Source organism: Nesoenas mayeri (genome assembly GCF_963082525.1).
Source record: "Nesoenas mayeri genome assembly, chromosome: 5".
Classification (NCBI taxonomy): Eukaryota; Metazoa; Chordata; class Aves; order Columbiformes; family Columbidae; genus Nesoenas; species Nesoenas mayeri.
In genome coordinates this window covers 3,943,760-3,956,789 of record NC_137548.1, presented here as the reverse complement: position 1 = coordinate 3,956,789, position 13,030 = coordinate 3,943,760, and the positions used below count along the sequence as shown (strand labels likewise).

Genomic DNA, 13,030 nt, shown 5'->3' with positions numbered 1-13,030 from the left:
TGTGACTTAGTCTCCTTGTTTATTTCTCCGTTCAGTGACACTGTCACAGCATTATTGTTTTTGATAATGCGCTCAGTGCCTTTCCTTGACATCCAGCTCTGCTTGGACAGCACAGGACACCACTTAGTTTCTAGGAAATCATTTATGGGAGACGAGCAGCACAATATCTGTGCAGACATGGGCGGTAGTGCCAATAGGTAAAGGTTTAGCTGATCAGACGCTGGTCCTGAACCTCAGCCTCTCCTGGTAAAGATGGTGTGGGCTTGCTTTTGCTTTCCTGGAACTTGCAGCACACCTGGTATTATCAGGTTGCCAGGAACTTGAGACCAACAGCAGCTTTCTCAGGAGCAGCCAGATGGATAAAAACTTCAGGCTCCCGCATAGTTTCCCCAGTGCCAAAGAGCTCAAGCTCCCTGCTCCTTACCTCTCAACACTTGCATATTGTTTTTCTCTTCTGTTTTCCTAAGTTGAAGCTCTGTTTTGAACAGGTTTCCTTCCAATCACTGGTAGAAGAACTTCAGAAAGTGTAAGTTACTGCACAGTGTAATTTCTGATCATTACTTCTGTCTGTCTGTATTCCATGATTACAAGTATTTTGCTGGAATGATTTGCTTTTAACTGGGTGAGAGGTGAATGTGTGTGTCAGGAAGCTTTATCGCTTTGGAAGCACATCAAGTCAGATCAATACCTTTTAGAAAATCCTGTTGCTTCTCTGGTAAGCAATTAATTTCATAAGCCTAACTTTGACTAGACAAGGAATTGCACTGAATTGTCAGAAAATTGTTTTTATTCATAAACACTCTAAAAGGAATGAGCTTATTTACTCTATGTATGTATTGGAGGTTGATAAATGCTTTGCTGGAATGTCCAGCGAAGGATGAAGTTAAGTGTGTGTCATTCCAGGGATTATTGATACCTTAATTTGTGTTTTTAGACAGTAATAGTATCTGTTTAGCATATGAACTACTGGTATATAGAGCCAGCTTGTTCTGCACTATTGCCGCTCTTATTCCTCCTACTTCTCCTGCTTGTGCTGTCTGGATTTGGGGTTGTAGTGAGAGGTGGCACCTGCAATAGTGAGAGGTCCCACTATGGATGCCAGAGCCTGGCGATGCGAGAGCAGAATCAAAACGTGGGTATTTGCCCCAGTTGCGCATTTGTTCAGCCAGCTAATGTTGTTCTTTTGATCTTTTTAAGGATCCATGAGAAGGATGGAAAAATCAAATCAGTGGAAGAACTCCTACAAGCTGAAATCCTTAAAGTAGCAAGCAAGGAGAAGACCGTGCAGGTATTTATCTCTGCGATATCTACCTTTCTTTTTCTGTGTCTGTGCCTCTGACTACCATTTATTTGTTACTGCATGGCATTCTACAGTGATGAATATGTAGCATCCATTTTTGTGGCGTTTTTGTGTTTCCATTGTCCAATCCTGTCTGTTTTGTCATTGAAAAGGCTTTGACACAGGAAATAGAGGCTCTGAAAGAAGAAGTAGGAAATTCCCAGCATGAGATGGAAAAACAGGTAAAATAACCGTAGTGCCAGAAGTGTGACCCAGCCTTGGCTGCACTGCTCCCTCATTTCTGTTCTAGTTCTTCTTTCACTGGTGAATGTCATTGTGGAAGGGAAGTTTTTAATGGTAGAGCTACACTGTTCTTGGATATAAAGCTGTAAATATGTAGTATAAATACTGCTGTCCTTCAGAAATCACAGTCCTCTAGATGCCCAAGCTTTTTGGACTTTTAGCATGAAATTGGACAAGAATTGCTATGACTTCAAGCATTGTAGCATTAGCTCTGACTGGGCATATTGCATACTCTCCTTGTAGTAAACACAAAACCCTTGGGACATCCTGTGTTGACACCTTTGAAGTCTCAAGTGCTAAAGGTGCTTCTCCTTTTGTTGACCTCTGTGTGTTGCTTTAACAATATTCCTGGCCAAAATACTATCTGGTTGCCAGGTAAACCTAAGACTGTTTACTTTCCAGTGTCCAAAGAAAGCGTGTCTTGGCAGAGTAAGTTTTACTCTAGCCACCAGGAATGCAGAAATGGAGGAGTATTGGCTTTTTTGGCATGCCTGCTGTTTTGTGTCCGAAACAGCGGGACCCCACGTTTCCTTAGGGAGCCCATTCTGCAGGCAGCTGGATCCATCGCGCTGTCAGGAAGTTTGCTTGCTTGGTTGTGTGGGTTGTATTTCTTGGGCTGCACTTTGTTCGGTTTTTCTAGCTACATTCCAACATGTCACCTCCTTTTCTCCTTGCCTTAGTGTTAAAGTTTTGTCCTTTTTAGGCAAAGCATTACAGAACATGTTTCCATCTTGGGCTTTTCCTCCCAAGCAAACTCCCAGCAACTGGAGGAATTGGGTGTTTTTTCCTTCCCTGGAGGTGACACAGAGCCCAGAACAAAATGCAGTTTAGAGTTGCCATCTCTGGAAAGCTGCAGATACCTGCTCCAAAGGTGGTGTAAATGCAGCTTTTGGTGTCCTGCAAGCGGAGCAGAGGTTTTTGGCAACGTGGAAGCTCCTTCGGTGTTGGGGTAGAGGACTAACTAAGCTGTTTGGACAGCCAGTATCTACACAGCCTGTCAGGCTTCTATACAAACTTCAAAGGGAATATTCTCACTCAGTTTGTTTCTTCAATCCACATTCAGCCATAGAATGAGAATTTAAGGGAGCACCGAGGTTGCAGTGAGCACTAAAAAGCCCTCGCTTGCACAAATATCTAAATGACCTGGGTTGGCAGCTCTGGTGTGAGCTGCAGTTGGTGGTGAGATGGTTCTCATCAGTGTCTACTTCTTTGGTGCTGAGCTGGGCCTGCGTGTGTTCCCATTTGCACTGTTTTCCGCTCTAGAAGTTGCGTTTTAGATATGGAGAAAGTAAATAGTGGAGACATTTGGCTTCTCGCTTATATTCTCACAAAAAAGGTGTGTTTATGCTGATGTATCTGTAACAAATAGCACCTATTTTAGTAACGTCTAATGTTTTATTTGCCGTATTTCACCTTAGAGCAGTTTATAGAATTTATGTGTCTGTTCTATGTGCACTGAACTGAAGTGCTGATGATTTTCTTTAGGTGTCGATCGCATCACAAGTCAAAGAACTTCAGACTCTGTAAGTACAGTTGTTAACATGTGTTATCTGCCCTGTGCACTGCTGGTCTCCCTGCCCCAGTCTGTTTTCGGTTAGAATATTCTTGCCTGGTGTCTGCACTTTGCACAAAGTGAGCCAGGCCTTTAATGCTGGTCTTAGTAGATGTGTCTCCTTATGAAATACCCAGTTGTGTCTGAGGCGGCCAACAAGGCGAAGCGCTGCGTGGCTTTATGAGCCCCAGTTAACCTGCAAAGGGTGAAATTCAAGTCAGGAGGGAAGGACTTAAGCAAGGGACTATGGCAAACTTACCTTGGTAATATCTGTGTTGTAGCTGGGTGGATAAGTGAGAATTGAGTTGTCATGATCATCAGTCCCTTGTGTTCCCAGCTGGGGAGGAGGGAGGAATTATTTTTAGATGAGGAAAGCACACGTGTATGAAATCCCTGCAATATATGTCAGTTCAGAATCTGTCTGATTTCGCTTAATGAGCAGTACCATTTATCAAGGGCATCTCCTGCTAATCCAGACTGAAGCGGAAGTGTTCGTGCATTGATTTTTAGCAGGTGAATTGTTTGTGCCTTTGATCACATAGACTGCTTTTGTTTGTTGGGTGCTGCAAAGCACAGGATGACTTTTTTTTTTCCAGATGGATAAAAGACAAAGGGTTTATGCTGTGTGTTTAATGGTACAGGTTGAAGGGGAAGGAAAACCAGGTGAAAACAATGGAGGCCTTATTGGAAGAGAAGGAGAAAGAGATTGTGAAGAAAGGAGAATGGCTGCAGGTAACCTTCCTGAGTATTCTAAAAGGAAATAAATTCTGTTGCATTATTTCTGGCTGTGGAAAAGTTACGTTTACACTTCTAAACTTGCTTTTTTTCTCCCCATAGGGTCAGAAAGATACAATTGCACAATTAACCAGTAAAGTTCAGGAGTTGGAACAACAGAACCTACAGCAGCTCCAACAGGTATGTCCTGCAGAATGGATGTGCTTTGGGAGTGCTGCTCGGTTGAGCTGGAAGATGTTGTTTTTGTCCTGTACCTTTTGTAAAGGGTTTGCATTGACTTCAACCTACAGAGATGTTTAAAATCCTACTTGACTAAACTGGTAGTCTGGTAGAGAGCCTGTTAGTTCAGCTGTGCTCATCCAAAAGAGTTTTACAAAATAACAAGTTCTGCGAGCTTTTCTTTAACCTGGATGATACTGTCCTTGATGAGGAGCTTTAGCGATCTGAAAACTTGGAAGCTCATAGACAGAGTCATGGAGAAACTTGCACTGTAACTGAATGCAGCAGCTCCTCTTGAAGCGCTCAGGCTTCGCTGTGATTCCTTCCTGCCTTTACCTGCTGTGGAAGCTGTAGCTGGTCAAAATATTTTGGCTTTTGATTTCCTGCATTGGACTTTAAAATGCAGGACTGGACATCCTTGAAGCCTTAATGGAAGAATTTTTCCAATACGGTGGTACTCTAGTTGAGTTTGGCTTTTTGTCAATGATAAATCAGGGAAACTGAGTTGCGTTTGTATTTGGGGTGAATGTCTAGATAGGTGTTCATCCCAGGGGAAGGTGGCATGGAGAGAAATTGGCCAGTGTGAAGTTTGGACTGCTTGGCATAAGCTGCGCTTCCAAAATCCATTTTATGTTTAGATATTCTTGGAGCAACGTGTGGTGCAAAGTTTCTGCTATTTCTTTGGCTAATGTCTCGCAACCTGGGTGGTGCCCCCGCTCCTGCAGCGAGTTGCTGTTAAGTGGAAAGCTTTACCGTGCCATCAAAAATGAGATTGGCAATCGCTTTGTTTTTCAGGTACCTGCCGCATCCCAAGTCCAGGACCTGGAGAGCCTGTGAGTACGCTTAGTAGCAGTTTCTCAAGCACCTGCTGTTAATAGGTGTTCACTTTAGCTGCATGAATTGGTTTCAAGACTTTTATGGGCTTTCATAAAAGAAGCCGTTGGTGCCGATGGACGCGTGTCCGCAGCCGCGTGTAATCGCAGCGCTCGCATGCTTTGCGACACTGGGTGATCGCCCAGGGCTCTGCTAACTAGTGGAACTGCTGCTACTTCATGCGTCTGGTGGTAATTTCTCCTTCTGTTTAGCATGTTTAGAAGAATGTGGATTTAAGTGGCTGCGGCTGAGTCAAAAAAGCAATGAACAGTTTGCCATTTTCAGGCTGAGATGCAACAGCCAATTTTCCTGTTTTATGGAGAAATGCTGCCAGGCTCTGTTTTGACTCTACTTTTGTCTGGCTGCTTGAAGTCAGAGGAAGGTTGTACGAGACTGTGCCAAAAAGGGCTTTGTCTTCAATGCGGCTCTTGTCACGTGCTGCCCTCCCAGCAGAGCTGCTGTAGAGCCAGTTCGTGGTATCTCAGGCAGCTTCACCTTTCATAGCATCACAGAATGATTTGGGTCGGAAGGGACCTTCAAAGGTCACCCTTGGGACACTGTCCCTGGCACTGTCACAGCTTGCAGCGTTTGCTCAGGTGATCAGTGGCTCCTCTCCTGCTTCTTGCTCCGAGTGCTGTTGAGATGAGCTACAACTAAATGCGTCTGCTATTTGACATATGGAATAACTAGTGAAATAACTAACTTCAGGCCAGTTATTAGCAGGTGAGTGTTTGCAATACGTCATTGCAGCTGGCTTTATTTTTGCTAGTTTTCTTCGTTTAGAGCCATAGTGCAGTAGTTTCCTCCCCATGTGACTGATGATTGTATATAGCATGCTAAGCTTAGTTGTTTTCTGCTGCTGGAAACACTGTCCCAGCTAGAGTGTGTGTCCCTTTTTCACATAAATTCTTACTTTAACCCTTTTTTCTTATTTTCTAAACTCTCTCTGTAGGTTGAAAGGGCAAGAAGAGCAAATGAAGAAGTTGAAAGCTGTGGTGGAAGAAAAAGAGAGAGAAATTGCAAGCCAAGTTAAACAATTACAGGTAAACTTTTGATAGGAACATCCTATTGTAAGGAGTGTATGTATTGTGTGTACATGTATATGTATGTATTTCTTTTCTTTCAACAGGATGTGCAAAAGGAAAATGAATCTTTTAAAGTTCAAATTCAAGAGCTAAAGCAGGAGAGCTGCAAACAGGTACAGCTTCCAGTTGCAATGTTACTGAGTGAAGGCAAAGCGGGTGGTGGTAGCTTGTATGGATGGTGTGGAAAACCAGTAGTTGTGTTGACTGTGCCAGCCCAGGGACAGCTGCAGGGCTGAATTACACTCAGACAGCTTTTCTGTTGTCTGTTCCTGCTTCCCTTTATTTGCAGCTCTTTCCTATACCTACTGTGGTCTTGTCTGGCTTTTCACCCCTGTTTTTACACAGTGTCACAGCCAGAGGAGGCTGGACAGGACTCCTCAAAGGCCAAGAGTGCAGCTCCTTAATGTTGCAGCAACACCTGGTTAACAAGGCAAATCGCAGCCTCTGCATCGCTCTCTGTTGCTGATCTTTCTGATCTATTTTATTTGTAGGCATCTCTGGCTACCCAAAGCGAGGAGCTTCTGCAAGTGTGAGTACTGCCAGAAGTTAAATGCGATAGATAAGCGCTTCGTTTCACTTATTGCTCAGGAAATCTAAGAGGAACTAAATTCCAAATATACAATATCAGCGTGTGAGAGATGGCCAGTAAAAAGTAATCTTTAATGAAACTTGAACACAGATACTCTGCTCATGCTAATAACTCAGCTGCGGTCTTCTGCAGACAGAGCTTGCAGTATGTTGTGCCCACAATGGAAGCAAACCGTGATTGATTTAATTTTGAATGCATGCCAGCTCAGCTGTGCGTCTGAAGAGTTAAATGTTTGTGTTTCAAGCATAAGTGACAGGCGTTCTTCTTGGAACTTCAGCTTAGTAGAGGGTTGTTTGTATTATAAAATCATCTGGTGGAAATCTTTTCCTAGGGAGAAATCTCAGGGGTAAAAGTGTGTTATAATGTAGAGCTGAAGTGCACTGAAGAACTATTAGAAGCTAATGCCACACCAGCTTATACTATGCTACACAAATTGCTGCTGTCATGCATTTTTGACTGGCTGAATTATTTTTCTTTTAAGTTAAATGACTTATAAATTGTGGACTAGGTGCTTGTAGAGAAAGAATGCATTTATCCAGCAGGCTGTGCCTGTTTTGTGCTGGTGTACCAGCGTGGGCTGGCTGATTTATCCTCGTCTAATGTGTTGCCTTTCCGTGGCCTTGATAAATGTGTGCAGATGACTGTTGTAGGCAAACAACAGCTTTACAATGGGCTTTGCTCTGGCAGCCTGTGGTTCACAGAGCAGTGGGAAGCAAGCGGTGCTGCCAAGTCACTGAGAGCAGCTTTTCAAAGCGAGCGTTGCTGGAAAGGAAATTAGTGTATGTGAAAGGGTGTTAGTGCTTCCCTTGGAATTTCTTTGACGTCCTCTGACTTGTTTATGGTTCTTTTTGCTAATGCAGGGTTGCAGGGAAAGAGAAGGAAATCGCCAGTCTCCAAAACGAGCTTGCCTCGCAGAGAAATGCTTTTGAGCAACAGAGGAAAAAGAACAACGTAAGGAAATTCTCCCCCTGCACCCAATATCCCCAAATTCCCCCAAAACAACCAAACCTGTGTTCACAACACTCCTTGCTGACTTGGGCGTTCTGCTAAGGAAATGTTTCTGACCGTTGTCTGCTGCATTGTGTCCCCTGGACACTCTTCTCCTCTTCTCATGGGAGTGACTGAGCTTTGCTGCTCCAGGTTTCCTGAGCTTTTTGACAAGTCGCTGATTTGATGAGAGGGAGGAGACTTGCTGGGTGACACAACTCGTAGCAACGTTTTCAGACTTGGGTTCAGAAATGTGGCCTTTGCCCAAGGGAGAAGAAGGGATTTGGGAGGGAGGATGGAGGGGGCTGTGCTCTGAGTTGTGGTCCTTTTGTGGGGACACGGGAGGAGGCTTTACCTTCAGGAATCTTAGGTCTGGCTCTTCCTAGTCCTGACAGTGACTAATCCTGATCTGGTGAAGGACAGCGAGCCTTCCTTTGCAGCAGATGCAGCATGGGTTGTTTGTAGGTGGAAATAAAGGTTGTATCTTCCATCACAGTGCTGTGAAGTTCCCTCCTTGGAACGCATTACCTGTGCAGGGCAAGACAGTGGCATCTTTTAAGCTATATGGAATAAAGTTGTTAAAATACAGGCTTTTTAGCTTGCCTATCTCTCCTTGATAGCCTGTAAAACCCAATGAATACCATACAATAAACTTTATTGCCTGAAAGTGGGGTAATATAAGGAAGATGCACAAGGAAAGTACTGAGAATGTGAACTCTTGAGCAAGTAGTGTTGCTGAAGAGCTGAAATAAAGTAGAGGGAAAGTGTGTGGTTATTATCAGAAGACAGATGAGCTGGAAAGGTAGAACATGTGTGCCTGTTTCATGGGGAACTGCAAGATCTAAATACCCTTGGTGGTGCTGGGGGCAGATTGTGCCTGTAGGCCCCAGCTTTCCACATAGTGACTTTATCCGATCTTGTTTTTATACACCCTGTGAAACAACCCTTAGGACAGCAGGCAAATGGAAGCTGTAGAGTAAAACTAGCATAGGTCCACGCTAGGATTTGGACGCCGCTTTGTGTGGTGAATTAAAAAAACCCACCAAAATACAGTCTTTTAAAAACACCCCTTTGCTAAAGATTACTCTGACGGTTGAAAATAAAATTGATCTAAATCCTAAGCACCGCAATCTCCTCCTTGCAAGGCCCAACATCCTTCCTAGATAAGAGCTGCGAGGCTCTTTTTATAGAGCTCCCGGCCTCCTAATGGAGCGTGTGTGTTGGCGTCTTGTGGAGTACACGTTTGATGACCTCGCCAAGAAAGATGCAGGAGCGTGGGATGGGGATGTTTCTGTGCGATTTGGGGTGTGCTCACCACTGGTGAAACCCCAGAACCCTCCCGCTGGGTTGTTTGGGGGTACAGCAGAGAGAGCTGCGTGGATAAACGCTACAAATTGATGCCTTGAGCTTTGTGGCTTCTAAAATCAGCCCTGGCGTAGCAGGTTTGGGCTGAGGCTCAAGGATTTATGCAGCTAAACCTGGTTGCGAGATCAGGGGCGTAAATGTGCGCACACCTCCCTGTGTCCTCGGGGCCGTGCTGGGTTCTGCAACGCGACCTGCCTAACACTCTGTTGTGTAATCTGTGGTTCGGTGTCTGTGTTCCTCACTACTTCTGAAAACTTCCCTCTTTTCTTCTCGCAAGTGCAGTCAAAGTGTGGGCGACACGCTCTGCAGTAACACTTGGATCAGTTTTGGATATGGGGGCAGGTTGGGCAAAAATTGGCGTTCTTTTGATTTCCCCTTTTCATTCAGACTCTTGGAACATCACACTTGTTTTTTGCTAGTGTACGTCACCCGGCAAAAATCACTTTGCGTTAACCAGCATTTAAATGCGAATGGTGGAATGTAATGCAAAATATCTCTCTGAAGTAAAAGCGGAAACAGTTTGAATATTGGCTGAACTGAAATCATTCTTTCTAAAAATGATTAGGACCTTCGGAAGAAAAACTGGAAAGCCATGGAAGCATTGGCATCAACAGAAAAAATGCTGCAGGACAAAGTGAACAAGACTGCCAAGGTTGTAATGTTAACTGCTGGAAGCAATGCGTTAAGCTAGAAGCAGATCTGCAGCTGGTTTTTTAAATGAAATGGAGGCATTTAACTTTTACTGCAATTTAAATATAGTCTGTTCTGAGTGATCATTCGTATATTCACCTCTGCTTCTTGTTGTTGTCTTTAGGTTTCTTTTTTTTATCTTTAGTTTGTGGGCATGCTCTTATTTTTTTGAGTATCTGTTTGCGTAATTGTTAGAGCTGTTGTGAATCGTGTTTTCTTTGTGGAGAGCTCTAGAATAAAAGCCGTGCTGGTGAGCAACCTGCTTTCATCTACTGGGCTTTCACCATGCTCTGATAAATTTGTTGGATCCGTGAAGGACTCAGGCTAGATTATGATTTAAAAACCTGGGAGCTTCTCAGTAAAGTGGTCACCGCAGTGTGAATTTCCTCCTTGAAAACATAAGAAGCTCCCCAGTCGAAGCCAATGTTCAAAATGATACGGGGCACCAATTGCTCCGGAAGGCGTTTGCATTTGCTACGAGCCTGATTTGGCAGTAATTGTCATGATGCAGATTTCCAAAAGAGAAAAAGCATCGAAATAAAACCCCCAAGTTGGGTGGGCAGAAGCAGAGGAGCTCAAGCTTGGGATTGTGCGTCTGTGTTGTGGCCACGTCTCCGCTCTTTGCTCGGCCCCGCGTTCGGAGCGGCCGCGTACCCGCTTTAGCTGTGTGCCAACGCTTTCCCTTGCGGTCGGAAAACTTGGTCCAACAGCCGTTTGCCACTTCTCGGTGGTTCCTAATATGCTGAGAATTAACGTGCTTGACGCAGCTTCACAGCCCAATGTCTCCTGTCCGTTTGTCTCTGCATCTCGACCTCCTAATGCCACCGATCTCTTGCAGCAGAGGAACTCAGAGCAGCGACGCGCAGTAACACTGATGTCAAAGAGGAAAATAAACAATAATTAAATATTAGCAAAGGAATTTTTGCTGAAAACTGCGTTCTGTGCTGGGTTTCAGGCTTTCTGCATTTAACCTTATACAGGAGCTTGAGTGTCATACGCCTGAATTAAACCGATCTGCCACAAGCACAGTGAGCAAATGTCCTGCGGCTGCTATGCTTCTAATGTTAAATAAATGGAACGGTGGATCCGTGGGGCCCTTTGTATTTATATTTGCAGAACAATGGCAAAGAAAACCTGGAGATTATCACACAGCTCTAATAATTATTTCCCACTGCATCCAAGCTTGGGGAAGAAGGGTGTACAGGTGTCCCTCTTAAGTATTTAATATTGAGAAGATACAGTCTTGCTTTCTTGGCCTGGTTCAAATGTGCATTAACACAAAGTTGCCTGTTGACTTTAATTCTCTGGTTTTGATGTCGTGATGTTGATTTATGGTGATTTTTTTTTCCCCCCTAAAATTATGTGAAATAAGCATGGATTTTTAATTTGGTTAAACATTGACCCACCTTGTTTCTGATATCCCTGCATTTGAGGGGCAGCGCTGGTGTGATCTGTGGATGCAGTTACTCAGCTCAGTGTAGTTCGTGTTGTGTTGTGAACAAGTGAACGATGGTGTAATTTCTGTACAAACAGGCTAGATTGGAGGAGAACTTAATGAAAATAAAAGCTTAAAAGCATGAACAAAGGTGAAGGCCAAATTCTGAAGAAACTCACTGTCAACTTTTGAAGCCATTTACTGGCGATTGTAGAGCCTTTCTCACTTAAAAAAAGACTTTCTGGGCTAAGTAAATTACTCTGGCTGTTGCCAGGTCTGTGGAGCGTGTTGCCCAATTTCACGTGAGCCTTTTCTCTCGGTTTAGGAGAAGCAGCAGCATTTGGAAGCTGCCGAGGTGGAGACGCGCCAACTACTCCAGAAGCTGTTCCCTAAAGTCTCTTTTCCTTCCAACGTGGTAAGAGAAGGGGCTTTTCTACCCTCCTGTTGGGAGCTCAGGTCCTGCTGTGCTGCCTTTGCCCACAGTCCCTTCTGCCACAAGGTTATTACAGTGGGACTTGTGTCTTCTGCTGGTGGAACCTGCGCTTGGCACCAGCAAAGATGCAAAGCTGCAGGTGGTTACTTCAAAAAAAGTGTTAATTAAAAATTATCATGCATTATGTGCTTCTATGCCAGTTAATGCGATTCAGGAGGGTTTGTTTTGTTCCCAGAGTTCCAAGTGATTTCAAGTTTTATTCTTGGTGGCTTTGGGTTGTTTGGAAGTGTACCGCACTGGATTTGTGTGGTTTGGATTGTGGGAATGATGTGAAGAGGGGCTGGAAAAATGTCATCCGCATTTGACCTGTAACATCTACAGGTTTTGAAAATTCACGCTTAAAAGTATTCTCAAATGTGCTAAAGTTTGTCTAACTAGAAACAGTCTTTAAAACTAAGCCTGCAGTTGGGAGGAAAACATCCTGAAAATTCACGTATTGAAGGTATTCTCGGCTTTAACCAAATGCTTTTCCCAACAGAGTCACAGCGAATGGTTATGTGGGTTTGAAAAGATGGCTAAAGAATACTTGAGAGAGGCTTCGGGATCCGAAGATGTCAAGGTGGGCAGCTTTCTTGTGCCTGGCATAGGGTGTTTTCCAGGTTAAATCTTGCAAATTATGCTCTGGGTTGTGAAGTTCAAATCAGTGAACAAGAAAATAGTTTTATGGATACTTGCGTCTTGTAAATCAGAAGTGTATTTGCATCATGGAAAGGGATCTATGTAATTCTGTGAAATTCAAAATCCCAAGGCCCTTTTTGACGTGATTAGTTTGGTTTTAGGTAACTCGGAGCTGCTGCACTAACTCATGTAAAGCTCACGTTTGAGTATTGAGAGCTGTAGTTAAATGCGGCACTTGCTGTTATGTCTTTGCATAAGCTGGAAAGCAAGACCTGCAAATGTGAACGATACCAACTTGATTGTTGAAATAAGATAAAGAATAGATCTCTAGACCACACTTTCACCAAGAAACATTGGACCAAATGATCCTTGTGGTCCCTTCCAACCTGGTATTCTATGAACTCAAATCCATCAGTTGAGATGTGACTCTTCTCGCTTTTCTCCTCTGCCAGGCTATGGAGCAGAAGCTGAAGGAGGCCGAGGAGATGCACGTCCTGCTGCAGCTGGAGTGTGAGAAATACAAATCGGTCCTGGCCGAGACGGTAAGCGGGGATGCTGCGTCGCCTGCGCCGTGTAACGTTGCTGGCCGCCTTTATTCTTCTGCCAGCTTTCCAACCTTGCCAACCTTGCTCTCTTCTTAGGAAGGGATTTTGCAAAGGCTACAGAGGAGTGTGGAAGAGGAAGAAAGCAAATGGAAGATAAAAGTTGAAGAATCGCAGAAGGAACTTAAACAGGTATTTGTGATTTGCTTTAGTTTTTGGGGCAGCTTGGCAGTTTCTGCTTGAAGTCGCAAAGGGTGTTTGCAGA

At 44.1% G+C, this 13,030-nt stretch overlaps 1 protein-coding gene across 1 annotated transcript in view; it reads left to right on the top strand.

The window, feature by feature from the left end:
- Positions 1-13,030, top strand: part of KTN1 (kinectin 1) — a gene marked incomplete at its 5' end in the record, with an annotated part of 56,361 nt that overhangs the window by 29,040 nt on the left and 14,291 nt on the right. Inside the window, 16 exons of the mRNA XM_080345407.1 lie at positions 489-526; positions 1,198-1,288; positions 1,453-1,521; positions 3,068-3,105; positions 3,776-3,866; positions 3,972-4,049; positions 4,884-4,921; positions 5,914-6,004; positions 6,091-6,159; positions 6,538-6,575; positions 7,496-7,586; positions 9,553-9,639; positions 11,438-11,527; positions 12,084-12,164; positions 12,676-12,765; positions 12,865-12,957. Coding sequence (XP_080201533.1) covers positions 489-526; positions 1,198-1,288; positions 1,453-1,521; positions 3,068-3,105; positions 3,776-3,866; positions 3,972-4,049; positions 4,884-4,921; positions 5,914-6,004; positions 6,091-6,159; positions 6,538-6,575; positions 7,496-7,586; positions 9,553-9,639; positions 11,438-11,527; positions 12,084-12,164; positions 12,676-12,765; positions 12,865-12,957 — 1,173 coding nt within the window. The remainder of the gene's footprint in view (positions 1-488; positions 527-1,197; positions 1,289-1,452; positions 1,522-3,067; positions 3,106-3,775; positions 3,867-3,971; positions 4,050-4,883; positions 4,922-5,913; positions 6,005-6,090; positions 6,160-6,537; positions 6,576-7,495; positions 7,587-9,552; positions 9,640-11,437; positions 11,528-12,083; positions 12,165-12,675; positions 12,766-12,864; positions 12,958-13,030) is intronic.